The sequence below is a fragment of the Argentina silus genome, assembly GCF_951799395.1.
Source record: "Argentina silus genome assembly, chromosome: 2".
Classification (NCBI taxonomy): domain Eukaryota; kingdom Metazoa; phylum Chordata; class Actinopteri; order Argentiniformes; family Argentinidae; genus Argentina; species Argentina silus.
In genome coordinates, this window is record NC_139656.1 from 22,674,831 (window position 1) to 22,695,492 (window position 20,662).

The window sequence follows — 20,662 nt, forward strand, 5'->3', positions numbered from 1 at the left end:
TGCCAGAGTTGACCTGCTTCTGTGCTATGAAACATACATCGGAGGTCCATGAGTTTGGATGTTGAAGCACATTCATATTTTTCAAGGGTTTTTTGTATGTGTGGGTTGATATGGATGTTGATCATAATTTAAGGTATTTGTACTACTCCTTGTCTTCAGCACTTGATAGAAGGCATGGCTATCTCATCAAGAAATGTTTAATGAGGCGGGTATGGATTTCAATGATAAAATGTCTACACTTGAGTTATGATATGAGAATGAATCTTTACAAAAGCATTTGTATCATTCCTGTCATGTTCAGGTTTTGAGCATTTTTCAGCCACATGACTATGACAAAGCACTGCATAGAATGGAAAATGACATTTACTATATAAGACAAGGGGTATGTTTATTTCTTAATCATAGCATCCAGATTCACAATTGTAAGAAAAATAAAACATGACAATACTGTAAACAAACTTGCCAAAGCCAAAACCAAAAAATAGCCAAACCGGAGATGGTCTCCTTGTTTAATATAAAGACAATTTGTGGACCTTATGTTTTTGAAATCTAGGATCCTTAGAACCATTTTTCTTCTTTGTTTCTAGATGTATACATAATTACATTTACATTGCTGCTTTTCTTTTGGTAAATATGCACGCTAAATGTACAAACAGTGGAAATAAAAGTTTTTGATTTATTACAATTTCTCAAAATTAGACTTTTGTTCATTCCTAAACTGGTGCCCTTTTCAATTAAAACCTGTTATAAATCTCCCAGGATTTATAAAAAAATAACATGCATCCCATGCAGTGAGAAAGCATGTTGGAGTCAGTGCGCAGCTTGGTTTGTTTTCGATTCTCAGTATAAACATTGTTTTCTTGAGTACTGTACATAAATCTAAGCTGTATTTGGTATCGCAAAAGGAATGTTTTTGACTGATCCTGGATCCTGAGATCTGTGGTTAATTGAGTGGTTGAACAGAGCCCTAGGCTTAGTAGTAATCCACATGATACATCTCTGCTTATTATCTCTGTCTGCCACTTGCTCTTACTGTTCAGTTTTCACTTTGAGTAAAAGTCTCTATAAAGAACTTTTCTTCATAATTACATAATCATTTACTAGAGTCTATGTGCCCTCATTTCCTTGCCCTCCTCCATCTGCTCAGCTCAACCTGGGACATATGCTTCAGGAAGTTTAGATGATGCTTGTTGTTGTCATCCCCGTGGATCACACACAACACTAAGCAGGGAATTGATAAACTTTTACTCTAAGCCCCTTAGTGGAGTCTCTATTAGCTCCACAGGCGGGGAAACATTCCAGGTTGCTGAAACTGTCATGTCAGTCACAGCACATTGGTCTCCAAGGGGCTATGTTTGACTTGATACACTTGTCTTTCATGCAGATATGTGTGCTGCTTCAATAGCATCTAATAGTGAGTCCCCTTCCCTCTCTCATGGTGTATACAGTGAAGGATTGGAACATGGCTTGCTTTAGAGAGCCATCCAAGGTCAAGGTTATGCAAATCAAGCCAAGGAATGCTTTCATTTGGGCAATTACAACCCAGTTGGAGGCAAGCCTTGACACCTGTGTGCTCTGCACGACCTGGCACGAGAAGACCTCCCTTCCTTCCATCTCCTCCATCACCACTCACTGTTGATTTTCTACTACCCAGTTAATGCTGGTTCATTTGGTGTCGCTATTTTGATCTATCCTTTGTATTTCAGTTGATATTTTTCTGAATTGGCTGTTTGGGGATGCCATCAGAAATAAGAGAGGCGTCTTTTGGCACACAGAAACAGGAATATTGGTTCCTTCCCCTGTTGAAGTTTTACCTCCTTCAGGATAAAAGAGCCGCAGCCCGGGACTGAAGTTTTCTGTTATGTGGCTCCAAAAGGATTTCTCTGGTCACTAGCCAGCAGTACAAGTTCTTGTGCTATTTTTTCTGTGCGTACATGAATTTATTCACATACTTGTAGTGTACACAGGCAAGATAAAGTGCGCACCTCTGCATGTATTTTTAGTGCTTCTTGTTGCTAGGCGACCCCTCAAAGAGTCATTGTCTTTCTGTCATTGCGTTGTCTGGTGTCAGTGCAGTGAGGTGGGCGTGTTGGGGGCGGGATGGTTGTAATTTCCATTTAAGGTCATTCTCCTCGTCTCTCTCCCTCTGACTCACTGCACATACAGAGTAACTGAGCGACTAAAAAGAAGTTCATCATATTCAAATGAAGATATCTGTATTCTGTGTTGGAATTCAGAGAGAGGAACCCTGGGAACAGACTGGTATTGCCTCTGTCCTGAGCTCAGATGTGGATGCCCCAGGATAATGACTCATGACAGACCCTTTGAGGAAACTTCATGCATTTAGAACAGCGCAACATTAAACTAAAAATACATGCTAAATAATCAACTGAGAAAAGAATTTGACAGCTGTCAGAGATTTATTTAGGAATCAATTCCCTTCCTAAAGAGCCTTGTGTTTGTGTTGTGCTCTGCATGCTGGTCGTATTATGCTGTGATTTGCTTTATGTTTCTCAGTTGATGCATTTTGCTCTCTCAAACTGTTTTTATGCCTTTGTTCTGGGGACATTTTATGCTTGGTTTTATATGTAATAATAACCCAATATCACTCAATGCACTCAACAAAACATTTTATAATGGTTCTAATAGTGGCTTGTATATGATTATGGTCAAAGCAGGAGCACAATAGTATGACATAACTTCCCTGTGTGTGTGTGTGTGTGTGTGTGTGTGTGTCTGTGTGTGTGTGCGTGTGTGTGCATCTGTGTGCGTCTGTGTGCATCTGTGTGCGTCTGTGTGCGAGTGCAAGAGGAAGGGTTACATGTGGGGGGGTACATGTGATTGTGGGTGTGAGTATGTGTATGTGTGAAGGAAAGCGGGTTGACTATATGCTGTATACTGTATATTGGTGTAAATCTTTCACATTCCAGTTGTAAAGTTGTATTGAAATGAAAGAGCTTTTTCTTGATAAACATTTTGCCTGCTGTAATCTGACTTTATTAATAGAATCCTGCATTAAAGTTTGCAATTGTGGCCTATCTTAATCATGTGATTCATTTAGCAACTGCAATATTCTTAAGCATATTAATTTGCATTACATTACATTTTAGACATTTAGCAGATGTCTTTATCCAAAGCAACTTACAAGTACATTTGTCTCGTTAAGTGAATTTGTCAAGTAAGTGAATCATCTATACATCAGTCATCATAAGAAAAACAAATCTATGCTGGGGGGGCCATTGGCAGTCACAATGCTAGAAGAAGGAAGATTTTTTTTTTTTAATTGTTATTTACAGTAGAGAAACTGTACAGGGGGGTAGTGGGGATGAAGAGGTCTTTAAGAGGGACAGTCAAGATATAGCCTGAAGAGATGGGTCTTTAGTCTACGGCGGAAGATATTCATTTCACTACCCAGTTAGGGGTAGAGTGCTATACTGCGATTGGAAGAATACTGTACTTTGCCGATTAAACATTGAAACAAAATAAAAGTTCTAAAGAACAAAGTTTTAATGAAAAGAAAATGCACGCTTGAATGGTGGAGACATGCTATTGGTTTCTAAGATCCAGTGTTACCAGAATGTCTGACAGATGGTTCCAGACCCGGACTTATTCCCCCAAAGACAGGGGAAGTGCACAGCAGTGCAAAACAGTCATTAGAGAAAGATAGGGAGGGAAAGAGAGGGGAGGAACAGAAAAAAGTCTGAAGCGCAGAAAGAACATTTAAAAACAGCAATGAAAGCCTCCTAGGAAAAGCAGATAGAAATGCTGTAAATACCCCCTATTAATTCAATTACCTCCCAACACTGCAGCAGAGACTTGTCAACACATTGCTCTAAAGAGATACGACTCTGCCTGGGTGATAGGGGAATACAGTATAAGAAAGATTTTTGTAGACAATACTCATGGAGAGATGGAGATTGGTGTAATGGAGAATGAACTAGTATAGTCTACTTTCTGTATGAGAGAGCTTTCTGTGGGAGCACATAGAAAGAGCAAAGGAAAGATGTAATACACATTCACAACACTTTATTAGGAACACTATACTAATACTGGGTAGGTTACCCTTTTCTCTCAAGACAACCTCAATTCTTTGTAGCATTGATTCCACAAGATGTTGGAAACATTCCTTTGAGATTTCTGCAGATTTTTCAGGTGCACTTTCAAGCCTACCACATTCCAAAGGTGTTCTATTGGATTTAGATCCGGTGACTGGGAAGGCCACTGAAGAACACTGAACTCATTGTCATGTTCATAAAACCAGTTTGAGACGACTTTTGCTTTGTGACATGGTGCATTATCATGCTGGAAGTAGCCATTAGAAGATGGGTAAATTGTGGCCATAAAGGGATGCACATGGTCAGGAACAATACTCAAATAGGCTGTGGCATTCAAGCGATGATTGATTGGTATTAACGGGCCCAAAGTGTGCCAAGAAAAACATACCCCACACCATTACACCACCTCCACCATGAGAAGGTATTCAGGTGTTCCTAATAAAGTGTATCAGTGAGTGTATATCAGCCCACACAGCTATGCATTTCTCTGCATACAAATGTGCCAGAGGGAAAATTCAAATTCATAACAGTCTGTCTCGTTGTAGATCTCCCAAGTGACTGACCAAAAAACTGTCTGGGTTAGCATGAAAGCAAAGCCTGACTGTGATCAGTAGAAAAGAAAAATGGCATTACAGTCCATGCCAGCCTTCAAACAGAGTGGCCCATCACACTACACCTCAAACACAACAAGGCCCAACACAAACATCATCCATCATCTCAGAGGCCTTGAGAACACAGCAATGCCACAATGTGGAAGATGATATACCGTACTATAGTCTGAATCTGCAAGCATTCATTCGTGTTTCATGTTTGATACTGCTCCTTTTATCAGAATCATTTTTTGTAAAACTGTGTGAAAGAGATGCAGTATACATTCATATTGAAAGAACGATGGATAGCACACACATACAGAGTAGGACAGTGTTTGAACTCAGACAGAGGGATCATAGTTAATAATGCATTTGAGCTGAATCATATTCTCTGCATATTAATGTTAGACTTCACTCAAAGGAAAACCCGGCTTTTTCTCCCCACTGGTTAAGCGCCTTTAGACTGTCAAGTGAGCCTCTCTCTTTGTCTAAAGCCCTGTGGCTGCCTCTGCATGTGAGATCACCCCTCCCTCCCTCCCTCCCTCCCTCCCTCCCTCCCTCCCTCCCTCCCTCTAAAAGCATTGTCGTGCAGTGTATTTCTCCCACTTCACTCCATCCCTAAACACCAGCATAACTAATCCACATACATCCTCCTCACCACCCAAATTACCACCCAAGTGACTTGGTTCTCTCTGTTTGCCTCTCAGCATTCTTGTTTAGGATTAGTTATGTTATGTAACTGTTTCTTCCCGGCTCTTAAAAACTTTGATCAAGCCGTCTCTTCGTCAGCACCTGCTACAAGCTCTCACCCCGAAAAGGTTTTTATCAAAGGTTTTAGCTCTCATCCCTGAAATAAAACTTCCTGGATTTCATGTGTAATTTGGGAGGGTTTGCTTGTATTTGTTACATATGAGCCTGGATTCCTACAGTAGCTGTCTGGGTGTGTGTAACAGGGGGTAACCTGTATGTGTATGACAACTGATCTATACTGTAGCTTCTGAGAAGAGTTATTCACTGTTGAATGCCCCTACAGAGCATTTCTACTATCAGTGCTATTGTTATCCTTTGCAAATGCCATGTCTGTTCAAACAATTAAAACGGTTTCATGATGTTGAAGAATAAGACATTGTGTTATGTGTTTCTATGACTTGTTGAGCCTCTTTCAAATACAATAAGCAACAGTAAGCTGGTGAGTCAGAGTTTGACGACTGACAGGGGGAGCTAAAAGATGAAACTATAAAAATGTCATTGTTTTAATGATACCATGACCTTAGCTGGACTCTGTTATTGTCAGCTGTATTTTCACCTGACTGGGGAACCCAGACACAATGACAAGAATCTCTATTGTAATTGTATATCATCTATCACAGACCACAGTTGCCATGGTCGCAATTCATGTGTGACTCCAGGGTCACCTTATTGGTCAGCACATCACTTTCCACATAGTTGTTATTGGAAATTGATGACACTCTGTTCAATTATGCCTGTCATTTTTTATATCTCTCAGCTGCAGGTGTTGGGCATCTGACATGCATACTGTAAGGGCACACTTATTGCAAGACTGACATAATTATTGAGTGCAATGTCACATGAATCAAAACAATCTAATATAATTATAGTATGGATGAATAGTATGGATGAATACAGAAGTATGGATGAATCAGACAGAGAGAAAATGATCTCCACATGGCTGCTGTATCTTAACTTACTTACAACAGTTTGCAGAGATAATCAGACTTTTAGAATATTAATTGTAACTAATAGTAACTAATAATTTTAGAGAATTTCCAGTGCAGTGCCTTTATGTCCGGTGTTTTAGTAATGGACAAAGTTTTTCTTCTTTAGGCTCTATACTCCAAACCCTTGTGTTTTAAATCAAACAATTACAATGAGGTGAAAGTAAAGATTCTCAGGTTGTATTGAAGGGGTTTTCTGTACATATATACGTATATATAGTCACCCTATTTTAGGCCACCAAAAGTGATGATTTATATCAGATTTATCAAATGTCTAAATTAAGCACTCATATTTAGTATTTGGTCGACAATCCTTTGCATGCAATAACTGCCTGAAGTCTGTGACCCATTGACCCCACCAGACACTGTGTATGTTCTCTGGTGATGCTCTGCCAGGCCTGTACTGCAGCCATCTTCAGTTGTTGTTTGTTTTGAGGACGTTTTAAGTCTGTTCAGTCTCCTCTTCAGCAAATGAAACGCATGTTCAATAGGATTTAAATCTGGAGATTGACTTGGCCAGTCAACAACTTTCCACTTATTGGCCCTGAAAAAACTCTCTTGTTGCTATGGCAGTATGTTTTGGGTCATTCTCCTGCTGTATGATGAAGCGCTGTCCAATGAGTTTGGAGGCATTTGCTTGTACTTGGGCTGCCAAAATGTTTCTGTACACTTCAGAATTCATCCTGCTGCTGTCTGCAGTTACATCATCAATGGAGACAAGTGAGCCAGTTCCAGTGGAAGCTATACATGCCCAAGCCATAACACCCCCACCACCATATTTCACAGATGAGGTGTTATACTGTGGATATTGGGAAGTTCCTTTTTTCTCCACACTTTACTTTTGCCATCACTCTGATACGTTAATCTTTGTCTCATCTGTCAAGACCTTTTTCCAAAACTGCAGGCTCTTTTATGTACTTAGCAAACTGTAACCTGGCCATCCTGTTTATTTTTAGCTAACTACTGGTTTGCACCTTGCAGTGTAGCCTCTGTAGTTCTGCTCGTGAAGTCTTCTGTGGATGTCTCTGTGCTCAAGCCAATTGTTCCATCACTTTTGGCACCCTGCAATAGGGGGACTATGCATAGAAAGTGTTGTAATTTCTGAATGGTGAAACAAATATGTACACAGACACCATCAAATAAAAGCAGATAATCTCTACTTTAACCTCATAGTAATTGTTTGATTTCAAATGCAAGCCTTTGGAGTCTAGAGCCAAAAGAAGAAAACATGATTCACTGTCCCATTACCTACCCAGGGCACTGTATGTGGCATTGCACTGCTTGAGTTTCCATATGGTCGATCATCATCTTGTTAGTATCACAGCCCTTGGACAGCAAAGCTTCCACAGCTCTTCTAGTCTGTCAACATGTTGAGAATAGAATTTATATTCTACTTAGAGAATAGTGTTTGTGTGGCTTTTTATAAATTGAGCGTGGAGGGGAAAGAAAGAGGGGGAGAGAGCTAAAAGGCTTTCTGTTCTGGTAGATTTACCTTCAGACCCCACTACACACTAAAGTAAGAATTATTAGAATGAAACATGTTTATTTTTACGCTTTGCTGATTAACATTTAAACAACCAGGCTACTCTTGTGAAATCGTCATGTATCTTTTATTGGATTTTTTTTGTACAGTGGGACAGTGCAATCCTCCTTAGACAAATAGTAGTCAGTGAAATACAGGGAAGGATGAGGAAGCCCTGCCCTGGAGGACCGTAAGGCTCTAAGGAGCACTGATACATAAGGCAGCTGAACCAATGACATGGTGCATTAAGTGGAGGGATGAAAAGATGAGGCACGCTCAAACTCTGAAACCCCCAAAGACTGGAACAAGCCATTTTGCCTCAGCTAGCTTGTCAGCTTTCAATATGCACACTCTCCACTGTAGAGTAGTGATGCCATCTCAACAAGAGTAGTTGGTGTGCATCTGTATCAAGTGCCTCAATCGTATTCAACAACACAGTTGTCCTCAAGCTCCAAGCATTACCAAATTCTACGAAAACACTCTTCCTGCACTGATTACACCCCCATCCACTCCCACAATACTGAATCCCAATATTCCTCCTATACATCAGGGCTCTAATCTGCTGTCTCTGAGGGAATCCTTCCCCATAGACATGGTCCCTGTTCATATCACTGCCTCTGCTCTAGCCCTCTAGTGTTGGAATGGGAACTTCATTGTGAAAAGTGACTTTTCTCCCATAAATATGAATAATGGTTGTTGTCTGCTCTCTAGTGGTATGTTCTCCACAGTGACTGTACTCACTGATCAAGAACTTTTCTTTTTTTTTTGGTTTGATTGCAATTATAAGACATGTTTTTATTGACAAAGATATACCGGTACGTGCATTTTCAGTGCATCCAATGTACAACCAAAAAGCAAAAAATCCTGGCTGCTGTTATCATTTATTACACATTACATGCCGCATATTATTCAGCCCATTTGTAAAAGGTATAGGCTATTCAAAAGGAGAATATTCAGGCGTGGAGTCATTTCATTTCACTTTTGGGTTGAAAGTCACTTATGAGTTTAAATGGAATTGGCCCCAACCTCAATAACATTTGGTTGGGATAGACCAAAATTGAAATATGGAGAGGGGGGCTATAGAAATGAATATTGTGGGATATTTGTGTATGTGCGTTTAGTCAATGAGAATACAGTTAACTGTCCTATTAAATTAACGTTTATGGTTAACATGCATTGGATTCAAAAGAATGAGCCAAATTTTAGTCATTTGGGCCTAATACCGGATCTGGACTGTATAACCGTGCCTGCATCCAGACCGGTACACCGGTATGCTCTTCTTACATCTGAAGGAGGGTGAAACCTGCAGCTTTTTAACCTGTCGATAATATTTTTTATCATCTATATTAACCTATAGGTAGTTATATTCGTAAGAGTTTAGATTAATAGAATAGAATTACTCATTGATACATGCAATTGGATAAAACGCCTATAATGCAAGTTCACACTGAGAGAACAATAGCGGACTGCAAGCCCGGACTTTAAACTGCTGATAAAAAGAAAGACCGATAGCCGCATCTAAAACCGAACACTGTCTTTTTGACGGACAGAAAGGCGGACTATGGCGGCGATAACTAGCCAGGATTCTACCGCTCAAACGCGGGTCTATTTCCAAACCCCTCCCGGTACCGAGGACACAGAAGTAGTACAGAAGCAAGGGCGGGTAACCGTGAAATACGATAGAAAGGAGCTGAGGAAGCGGCTCAATTTGGAGGAGTGGATAATTGACCAGTTAACTGATTTATACGACTGTGAGGTAGGCAATGAAATATGTATTTTTTTTTTTTACACTAGGCCTAGCGTTGATATTTGATATTGTTTTGTCCATTTTCAATAGCCCAAGTTTGACTGGAATTGATGTCAAGGATTGTAGGAATATCAAAACACTACAATAATTTAGGCCTACTAATGACAAAATGGGAATTACACAATGTAGGGCGTGGTCACCCTCCTTGATAATATTCAGAATTGAATGAATACTCAGATGCTCAAATAGTGAAAGTGATGTCATTCTGTGTGCTCTGCCAACAAAAGGTGTGCATATAATGTATTGAACACTAGGCCCAAGCCATGGCACAATGCACTAAGTACAGTATGTACTAAGTTCACTATCTGCAAAGCATTAGCCTTCACTTGGTCTTTGACAAAGATAACATCATCATAGATAACATCATGATATATATATTACCCCACCCTCTGCTGCTCCTCATCTTTTGAAAATATGTGGGACATACTATAGTTATATAGCCCAACATGACATGTTTGATGAATGTATTCAGGCTAGTATGATGTAATCAGTTTATGTACAGTATGACCCATCTAAATGAGCAACAGCTTTTTGGTCATTTGACTCAGATATGTGACTGTAGAAATCCTCATGAAGAGGAGCTGTAGCAGCATTTATTGATCAGATAAGCTATTAGGAACAAAGTGGCCAGCATTATTAAGGAAGCTATATGCATGCTATACAGCACTAGTACATTACTGGACGTGTAATGAAATTGACCATTGTGTCAAATTGTCCTCAAGAGACCATTTGGGCAGATGAACAGCTCCCATCAACAGCAATGATGGGACTAATGTAACCTTGGTCAGACCAGAGGATGGTATAGTGGGAGATATGAATGTAATTGATCAGAGTTTGATTAAGGGAACAGACCTGGTTCTCTCTGGCTGGTTCCAGGGAGGGCAGTGTTGAGTGTTTTCTGAGAGAGTAAAGTGTGGAGGCCAACCTCTCCTTGACCTCCCCAATAGATGTTTGTCCTTTGTACTGGACATCATTTAAAAACATTTTGTAAGTATTGGATACAAATTGTGCTCTAGTCTAGAAATTCAAGATTAGCTGAGGAGAAAGTAAATATTCATTAGGAAAATGTGGTTTATTGTAATCATTAATTTATACATTAGCAAGCCTTTTACAACTCTTTCTCAATACTACTTCAAAATATGAAATGTGTTTTACCCAGGTATTACATATTATTAACTGAATAGAGTTGATTTTTATGGATTGGCTGCTCCTCCATTCAATGATAGACAATTGAGACAACAGGCAGGACGTCAGTCACAGTGTGGACTGTTAATAGTACACAGCCCCACACAGAGGGCTCAACCCATCCTGTTGTGTTTAGCAACAGAGGCAGGAAGTCAGGGACATGTGAGGGATGTGCAGGGGGGGAGACTGGCTTGTTTGATCCTTTGCCTTTCCTGCTCTGTGTCTGATGAATTGACCATTGTGCTCTATTTGTCCCCTCTCTCTCTCTTTCTCTCTCTGCCAATCCCTCTCTCTCTTTCTCTGTCTCCCTTTCTCGCTCTATCTCTCAGGAGGAGGAGATTCCAGAGTTGGAGATAGACGTGGATGAGCTGTTGGATATGCCCACTGATGGAGACCGGGCCTCCAGGGTCAAGGTGATAACCAAACCTTGCATTACCCTTTTGCCAAATTATAGGAATGATTTGTTTGAATTTCACACTGTTCTCTACAACACATGTAATATTGCTGATTATGAGGTTTAACAGGTTTAAAACAAAATCTGGTCCATTATTTTAAATTCGCATTGACAGCCGAATTCTATTTTCAGATTTGCACGCATACCTCGAACATCTGTGCAAAACATGAGAGCCCACTAAATAATTGATTTCCATTTTCTTCCACTTGTTTTTTTAGAGTTTGTTGGTTGACTGTTTCAAGCCTACAGATGTAAGTTCAGATCTCAAACTTATTATTTTCTGATATTGTCATGCTTTTGTTCAAACCTGGCATTATAGCATTTGATTAATTGTAACTAATTATTGTCTAGAACCTGTCTACTTGGAGAAAGTTGGGTCATATCAGTGCATAATGAGGGGCCTCAGACAATGTCTCCTCAGGCCTATGGTCTCCTATCTCAGGCCACGTTTCTGAAATGAATTAATATTATCGTATCACCTAATGAGAACAGTCTTTATATGAGAACAGTCTTTATATGAGAACAGTCTTCATTATATATGAGAACAGTCTTTATATGAGAACAGCCTTTATATGAGAACAGTCTTCACTATATATGAGAACAGTCTTTATATGAGAACAGCCTTTATATGAGAACAGTCTTCACTGTATATGAGAACAGTCTTTATATGAGAACAGCCTTTATATGAGAACAGTCTTTATATGAGAACAGTCTTCACTGTATATGAGAACAGTCTTCATATGAGCCCCACATAACTTTCTATTATTTATATACCCCAGGACTTTGTTACGGCACTCCTGGAGAAGGTTAAAGGTCTGCAGAAACTCAGCACTCCTCCCAAAAAGAACGAAAAATCTCCCCCTTAGCCTCATAGTACGGCCACCCAATCAGGCTGCAACTTAGTTCTACACAGGGACACCCAGCTACTCCCAGTCCCTCAGTGTCAGCAGGATGGAGAGAGGGAGGAGGACAGACCAATCAACTGTCCACAGCAGGGATTACTATATCTCTTTCTTTGTTTAATCAACGTCTTGTCAATTTATAACCATATTGTACAGCTGTAAGTGATAAGTGTTCTACTAATAATAGCATAATTTAGTATAGCAGTGATAAAACAATGTGTTGACAAAACATGAGAAAAACATGATAACATTTAACTTGAGCTATAAGTCGCAAGCAAAGCAAGATACCTGTTAAATACATTTCATGATAGCTCATAGCAAGTTATGACATAGCAACATTATGCAGTCTTACCAAAGCTCATTTGCTAGTCAATTTGCTGGCATACATTTTTTAGTGACATCTCAAAATGATCAATGGCAGGACACATCATTTTTAACAGTGGGATTTATAATTCAAGTAAAGTGTTACAGTTGTTACTGAGGATTCTTAACGTGACATACGGTAGTTAATGCAGTTAAAGTCTGTTTAGTGAGTTCAAGCTGAGTCGTGTAATACAGGAACCACATAGACAATTGTGGTAAAAGAATAATGTTACCCTGTAAGTCATCATCTGTCTTTTGTCTCTTTTTTGGGGGGATAGCTTGACGGGCTTTGTAATATTTTTTACCTAACTAATGGAATTAACAATAATGAACATACTTTCTACAACTTTTCTGTATTCTACTTTTGTTTTGACTTGGGCAAGTGTGGACGGTGGTCAAACACAAACACCAGCATGTCACACATTGGCTACCTGCAAACTTTGAGGAATGAATGCCTGTTTTTACAATATGAAAACTACCTAAACCTGCAGAAAAACTAACATGAATTAAAATAGTTGAAATAAACCTTAACTATCACATTTCAACAGGGCTTCAACAGTAGCAAGACAGTCACTTTGATATTTTTTTATATAGATATTAACAGTTAACACTTTTTCATCTTGCAGTTTCATTATGTAAACTTGCTTCTACTCATGTTTCTATTTTTTTTGCACTGTTATTTATTTTTTTGGAAACATATCTATTTGCATTACCAACACAGGAACACATTCTCAATTCTCCAATTGAGACCTACTGTAAAATATTTGATATTTTTTCATCGTACTGTAATACTCCACCCCGGTGCCTGATGGGGTTACATCTGTTCTTCTCAGACCTGGCATAAGGGAGTAGAAAGGCCTTTGCTTTATATAGCTTTTTATTTGTTTCTTAAACCAAATAAACCAATCTGTCATTAATCATAAGCACTGCAAAATGGGACTTGAAAGGCCTTAGAGGATAACTCTTGATGATTGTATTGACTATTGTTTATGAAGCAATTTGTCTTTCTGAGGTATGAGACAGTTGGTCCTATTCAACATGCAGGTTTTGACTGTAACCAAGTTTCCTTCTGTACTGTATGACTGTACCATTACTTTACTCCATTGTGACTTAATGTTCTAATCTCCCTTGTGGGTAACACAGTGAAAGACACTTCTCCTTAACGGCTACTAGATTCATAGTACAGTGTAGGCCAGGCCTGTGTCATGTGGTGGAAGACTGAATCAAACCATTGACAGGGTTACTGCATTATCTGCTGGATGAAGCGACTGCATCATTAGTTGTGTGAGTGATAAACATGTGATTCCAAAACTGTAGTGATGTAATGTAGCAATACTCACTGGTGCTGTTTGCCAATTTGTTACATTTTTATGAAAAATCAATAAAAGTGTTTTACCTACTCTGCTATGACTGTGATATACATTTCTTCAGAAAATAAACAAATGGTCTTAACTTTGGAAAACAACCTTTTAATTAGTTTCAATACCATTAAATCAAATTGAAATAAATCAAACTGTTGTCTTAGGAATTCCCAAACCCCCCAAAAACCTGTTACAAAACATTCATTAGATATAAAAAGAAAAAAAATGAACAGTGTGCAATCACTCATGTATGTATTGTTCCCTCTACATGTTTAATGAGCAACACTTGTCACAGAACAAATGTCACAGAACAAATACTGGATAAAACTGAAGAGACCAGGCAGATGCAAGTGGCAGCATTGAATGCTGCATCAAAATTCATTATTTGCTTACTGAAGCTACATTTTAATTGTATACTTAATTCCAAAATAACACATCCATTGTCATCTACAGTCGAACACTAAGATGCAGGGTCTTCAGCAGTATGTACCACTTCACAGCATCTCAGTGCTGGGACTCTGGTGGCAAAGGTCAATGGTGCAGTGCCCCTATGCTTTGTTCCTGGGCATGTTCTAAGCTTTTAAGAAAGAGGATAATTGTAGGGCACAGTAACCTAAAGCAAGCACTAAGAGGCAACTTATATTAAGGTTAATCCTCACTATAAGTCAGATCTCCTCTCAATGCTCAGCAGTTCCACTTCAAAGATGAGTGTGGCACCACCTGATGGGGAGATGGGGTTACACATATAAACTATTGTTAGTGGACAGTATGCATCATGAAGAAATGGCTTCATCAGAGATTGACATTTAGATTTAAAGCCTAGCAAAAATGTTCTCTAGTACCAGTAGTATGTGTGGGAATGGTGTAGGGATGGGCAAATGTTTTGAAGGAAGGGTACTCGCATTATTGTTTGAGTACTCTAGTACTTTAACACTTACGCTTAGAGGGAAGCGCAGTGTGTATCGAGCGGATAGATAAAGTGGAGATGAGAGGAAAAATGAACTGCGTTTCAGCAATCTGCCAAAAACATCAGCCGAATATGGGAGTCTAACTGGTCAGTAACGGCTGACTCTGTCAGAGGCTGGAACAGTAAAGACGTGTGATCTGTGTGTGCGCGCAGGAGAGGCGAGAAAAAGATTTCGGCCTATTCAATAGCCAGCTAATTGTGGCTCTGCCATTTTTAACCATCAAATCCACCAGCATGGCCCGAATTTACAGTACGATGTGACAAAAAGAAAAAAGTGTTTTAACGTTCAGTTGAGTACTCGAAGTAGTTACATTTATACAATTATAAAACACTCAAAACTGCTGGATATTTCAATTACCTGGGATTTTCGGCGGTGCTCCTCTGTCTCCATACCCTACAGATGAAACAACAAAGTAACATCAATCAACTGGCTAGTGGTTGGCAGTGATGATGGTCAGCACAATACTGGATTAACCTTTGGGGGCAATTAAACAGTAAAAGTTAATTTTTACCACACAAGCTATAAAATGAGGAATGATTTACTGTTGGTTGACAGTGCTAGATGGCAGGGATCATTGGTACGTTCAAGTATTAATACATTTGATGAGAAACTGACCCAGCTCTGAGGGGATGACCAGTTTCCTCTTCTCTCCTTCGCACATTCTAAAAAGAGTAAACAGATAGCAAGATTAAATGCATGTCAAGAATCAAATTTCAGTCTATAGACACAATACCCACATTCTGAACTCTACATTTTTTCTGTCCATCAAACCATTTTGTAATCCCAAAAAAGCTTCAAATGCAGAAACATTGGCAGTGAGGTACCGACCCGAGCAAGCCCTGGTCCCAGCCTTTGATAACTTGTCCTGTGCCCAGAGTAAAGGTGAAGGGCTGGTTCCTTGGAATGCTGCTGTCAAACTCTGTTCCGTCTTCCAGCTTTCCCTGCAGAAAAACACATCATAAATGTCCTCGCCTATATCTTTGACTTAACTCATGCCAGATCACTTCAGGCTGAGCACAAATGTAAAGTGTTTGAATTATGTAGCCAGCAGAAACTCTTATAGCTACTCACGGTGTAGTGCATGTTCAACACATCTCCTTTACGGGATTTGATGGGACAGTTGTCAACTCTTTTCTTGATGCCAATTTGGAGCTTCTTTTTGTCGCCGCCAAATACTGCCACAGGAGCCAAGGAAACCAGTGTGACCGCAAGCAGGAACAGCCTCATGACTAAACAAAAAAGAGAGCTGCTGTAACGGCAAAGCAAGAACAGCCTCAACGCCTGGAGCAAGCAGTCTGAACCCCTAGAGAAAGCACAGTCTGAACCCCTAGAGCAAGCTAAACTTAGTTAGTTATGTTCAATAATATAGCCATTATTCATTATTGGTCCGGCCTAGATGTTGAGCTTAATACACGTCATCAATAACGGGGAGGAATAAGAGGTTAAATGTAGCGTATAATAAATTCTACAGCCAGGACAGGCGCATACATTGTTGTACAGTATGTCAAATAAATGAAAGATTTTAGCAAATCATCATTGATCTTAAATAAACATTGTGTTCAGCTAGCTAGTAAAATACAAGTCGGCTACGTTGTAGCAAGCTAGCTAGTTATCTAGCCAGCTAGCAAGCCATTGTCTTTTGCTCATACATTAAACAAGTACTCTTTCAGATAAAGGAATCACATAATTATCATCCATATCTCGTGTCAAGTATTTTTACCTGCGCCAGGCGATATAACTAAAAACGTTGATGTGTAAACCCAAATGTTCTAACCTCCAATATGTGATACAGTTAGCTAGTGCTAAACTTGCTAGCCACCTCTGAATTTTCGGAAGTGAATGAATGAATGTCGCGATATGTATGCGTAATGATTCTATCTATCTTGTAATTGGTCCGTTTTCTGAGGGCTGGCTGACGAAAAATGAACTGGAAAATAGCTTGTCTTCAACCTCTCTTCCGCCAGATGGTGACAATGTGCCTTCACCAAAGTGGTGGCCGTGGTGGACTGATGGCAGTCAGTCACCAAATAACAGTGTTGGGGAAGCTATTTATTGAACTAAATTACCAATTACTATACCAGAGAAGAAGATGAACGACACTAAAGCTACCCTTGAGAGAAATATAGTTTGTAAACTAAGCTATTTTGAAAAAGTAGTTCACTACATCGAAACTACTTTGTCCAACACATGCCAGTCAGTAACTGACAGATGACCGGTCCTTATGACTGACTGACTAACTGACTGACTGACTGACTGACTCACACACACACACACACACACACACACACACACACGAGTTGTTTAATAATGTATGTATCAGCCTATTGATTATTATAGTTATTATATTGATTAACAGACATGACTCTAATCTAATCTAATGACTCAACCTCCATATTCATACCTGTATGTGTGCATGTGTGAGAGAGAGAGACAGAAATAAATGCGTGTGTGTGTGTGAGAGAGAAACAATGAAAGAGAGAGAGCATTGTTAAAGGTTGTCATTGCCATGGGATACCAAAGATAGACTGGCAGTCTCATGCTGTCCTTCTCCTTCGATTCATTCTTCACAGCCTTCAAATCTCTCATCTCATTTGGTCCCCACTCTCTCACCTATGGTAAATTCCTTGTTATGTCCTCTAAACAGTCAATTAAAAGACTGCTTTCAGGAAAGACTGATATGAATGCATTTATTCAAGAGGTACAAAGGACTGATGAACCCACTGTGACGACCCACCAACTGAATTTCAGTCCTTCTCAACCTTACCGTATGAACAGTCTAGAAAGTTGATAATTGAAAATCTTTGTTTTAATATTCTGGATGCTGCATTGTACATTTGTGGTTATATATGCATGAGAAGAGAAGGTTGACGATTGAGATTAGTGTAATTATAATACTAAGCCTAGGGCTTTTCCTGCTGGGAGTCACAGAATATTGTATAATAATAATAATAATTAAAACTACAAGCAGCGATTAACGGGGTCTAAGCGCTAAACCACATCAAGAGAAAAATTAGAAAGAGAAAAAAAATATGGCATTCATGGTGCCCCCTTGTGGTTGATTTGCATGTGGCTTTAGGGATATCACCCTGAAAGCCTAATGGACCTGTGTATGCCCCCTGGACAATGCATTGGTTCATAGCAGTCATGTTGTTCAAATGGTAAACAAAATGGATCCTGTGACATCACAGTCGACATCAGTCGATTGATGCTACATACCAAGTTTGGTGAACATAGCTCAATAACTGTAAAAAAAAAAAAAACTGTAAAAGGCTGTGTTCCAATCCATAGGGATCAACCTGATTCTCTACACACTGCACAGAGTGAATCTGCCCAGGAAACTATGTAGTGCACTGAGTAGAAAAATCTTTTAGTTCGGAATGCCCTGCATTGTGTTTCAGTCACAATCCAGCTCTGGCATTAAAAGAGCAGGGCATAAGTCTGTTGGAAATCTACCACCTTTGGCTACGGTGGCGAAATTCAGTTCGAAGTTCAAAACATCAACATCCTCCCTAATAATAATATAAGCCCCTGAAATACTTGCAGTATCAGACATTAGCTGTTGCATTTCTGCATGCATGCGTGATTCAAAGAGGCAGCCACCAGAGACAGAGAGGCGAAAAATTGGTCCACTCCCCTAGAACACCCTTGGCCAATAACATGTTTGTAGACGTACCAAGTGTCGCACCTGACACTACATTTTAGAAAGCTCTTTTTGGGATCATTGGTAAATTAAATATTTATTTAATTCCATGTTTGCTACTGATTAAACAGTCATTAAAACCATTGGAAAGCTTGAATGTTACATATTGCACCTTTAAAGATTTCTATCTAAAAGAGTACCAGGTTATTTTACTGACCAATGAACTACTAACTACAATATATTGATCAAATTCTACTTTGTAAGTACATCTCCTAGCATAGATTTGTTTTTCTTATGATGACTGATGTATAGATGATTCACTTACTTAGACAAATGTATTTGTTGTAAGTCGCTTTGGATAAAGGTGTCTGCTAAATGTCTAAAATGTAAATACATCATACTTCATGTGATTTTGGTAAATGTTCCATTTCATATGCAATTGTCTGGAAAAAAAAAAAAAAAAAAGGTCAATATCAACCATTAGGAAATATGGGACATTCCTATAATTTTGTACCGCAGTCTTCTTTACTTTTGTGTAACAACCTCATATTTGTACTGAGTGTAGAACACAGTAGGCCTAGACACTGAATACTGTGTATTTTAATGAAATTGAACTGCTCTCAAGACCTTGGCATAAATATTAAGGTAATAATATTAAAGCCAGTTAAGTACTTTAACACCCGAGTACCTCATTCTCTGTGTGTGCCATGCTGAGAGCACACAGCAGACAAAGGTGAGGCCCACACAGCAAGCCCAACTTTTTTATACAAATGTGACTGAGGTTTGATAGCCTCTAGTAGCTTTCATTGCCTACTAATCCTGTCACTGAAATCACTGCTTACTTATACTGTTGAAGCCGGGGAAACGTAAGCCTAGCCATCAGAGGGGCCGTGGGGAGAAGAGCTAGACGGAGAGGGATGAGAGATGTGTCAGATACATTAGGACTGAATGGAAGGGGGATGGGGGGCTTAGAGACATGCATAAAATGGCATATTCCTCACAATAGCCAGGAAACACTCTCCACTCCTCTCATCACACATTAGATGAGGTACGCTTATCTGTAGGGTTAACTGTCTCTTCCTTAAATGTTACATTTGACACAGCCATTTAGTATGCACTTTACAACATATCTACAAAAATGAGTAAAAATTGTCTCCCATATTTTTCTCATGCATTACATTTCCTCTGCTCCCTTCGGCCCGTCACATCGCCATGTTTAGCACCCACAGGTACTGTATCCTGGGGTAGACACTCATCAATCACCCCTGCAAACGACACAACCCCACTTCTCGTCTAAATGATCATATGGTAGTTTCTGAGGCCCATCATCCATCATGGCAGTAATGCCATATAATATGTAGAAGTATGCTTCTCTGTGTTGAAAATGTGAGGCTGTATAAACACATGAATTGCAGACCTAATCAGAGAAGAAGCGTAACCATAGTATTGACTCAAAGGTCAAAGTTATGAGCTTGTGCAATGAAGGACACAAAGACATGGACACATTCGGCTGGCCTCATACACATGCTTCAATTTGTATCCATTAGGCTAGAGGATTACTCTATTGGTGACCAATCGATGACCCGAGCACTAACTGGTGTGAAGCATTACTACTGCTCCTGTCTGTTTCCATTAGAAGGTGCCTTATCAACTATTGATCACCTACATTTTCACTCCTAAAACTATATCTGAAAATAAATTTGACCCGCTGGCTCACAAATTGTCACAATGCCTGAATCCTTTATCTTAGAGGTACTCATTTGTTTTTTTCTTATTTTTAACCATATCCCACTACTGATCTTTGGATAAACTGTATCATAACACATACCGTAACCTCTGTTATCAAAACATTAAAATGACAGAGCATAGTAAGTCTGTTATACTGCTTTATTGTTCTCAAAGTTGTATCCCATTAAAAAGAGCATGAGGTTATGCTGAATAAGTATTTTCATTTCTTAAGACGGATGTTATGAAAACAGATAGAAATCAGACACAAATGTTGATAACAAATGCTACAATTTCTCATCCCCAACAAGATTCTGGAGTACAAATGAATTACATTGCTATTAAACATAGTAA

The 20,662-nt window shown here is 39.3% G+C and overlaps 4 protein-coding genes across 5 annotated transcripts in view; 2 read left to right on the forward strand and 2 right to left on the reverse strand.

Annotated features, from left to right (window-relative positions):
• LOC310820976 (aldo-keto reductase-like) overlaps positions 1 to 20,662 on the forward strand; it is a 293,751-nt gene that overhangs the window by 37,861 nt on the left and 235,228 nt on the right. The window lies entirely within an intron of this gene.
• Positions 9,465 to 12,215, forward strand: ppp1r14ba (protein phosphatase 1, regulatory (inhibitor) subunit 14Ba; the record flags this gene model as incomplete). The annotated part of the gene is made up of 4 exons (XM_083686680.1): positions 9,465 to 9,659; positions 11,225 to 11,308; positions 11,568 to 11,600; positions 12,129 to 12,215. 4 exons carry the CDS (start codon positions 9,465 to 9,467, stop codon positions 12,213 to 12,215), a joined length of 399 nt encoding a protein of 132 aa, XP_083542806.1.
• Positions 14,063 to 16,779, reverse strand: fkbp2 (FKBP prolyl isomerase 2). 2 transcript variants are annotated; one of them, XM_083692448.1, is made up of 6 exons: positions 16,664 to 16,779; positions 16,015 to 16,172; positions 15,772 to 15,884; positions 15,559 to 15,605; positions 15,301 to 15,336; positions 14,063 to 14,695 (listed from the first exon to the last, which is right to left on the reverse strand). In XM_083692448.1, the coding sequence occupies exons 2-6, from the start codon at positions 16,168 to 16,170 to the stop codon at positions 14,634 to 14,636; spliced, it is 414 nt and encodes a 137-aa protein (XP_083548574.1). In that variant the 5' UTR covers positions 16,171 to 16,172; positions 16,664 to 16,779; the 3' UTR covers positions 14,063 to 14,633. The 2 variants fall into 2 exon arrangements, with proteins under 2 accessions (XP_083548574.1, XP_083548575.1); XM_083692449.1 differs by having other exon boundaries at positions 16,015 to 16,192; positions 16,664 to 16,760.
• The window catches only part of pcxa (pyruvate carboxylase a), a 60,662-nt gene continuing 60,102 nt past the window's right edge, over positions 20,103 to 20,662 (reverse strand). The window contains exon 21 of the mRNA XM_083687614.1: positions 20,103 to 20,662. This exon is cut by the window's right edge and continues 2,021 nt beyond it. The gene's annotated coding sequence lies outside the window, so the exon portion shown is untranslated.

Coding starts and splice junctions, on each gene's coding strand:
- fkbp2 (XM_083692448.1), bottom strand. CDS start 16,170: ATGAGGCTGTTCCTGCTTGCGGTCACACTGGTTTCCTTGGCTCCTGTG. Junction 15,885..16,014: donor TGTTGAACATGCACTACACC/GTGAGTAGCTAT, acceptor GTTTTTCTGCAG/GGAAAGCTGGAAGACGGAAC. Junction 14,696..15,300: donor AGCACCGCCGAAAATCCCAG/GTAATTGAAATA, acceptor TCTCCCCATCAG/GTGGTGCCACACTCATCTTT.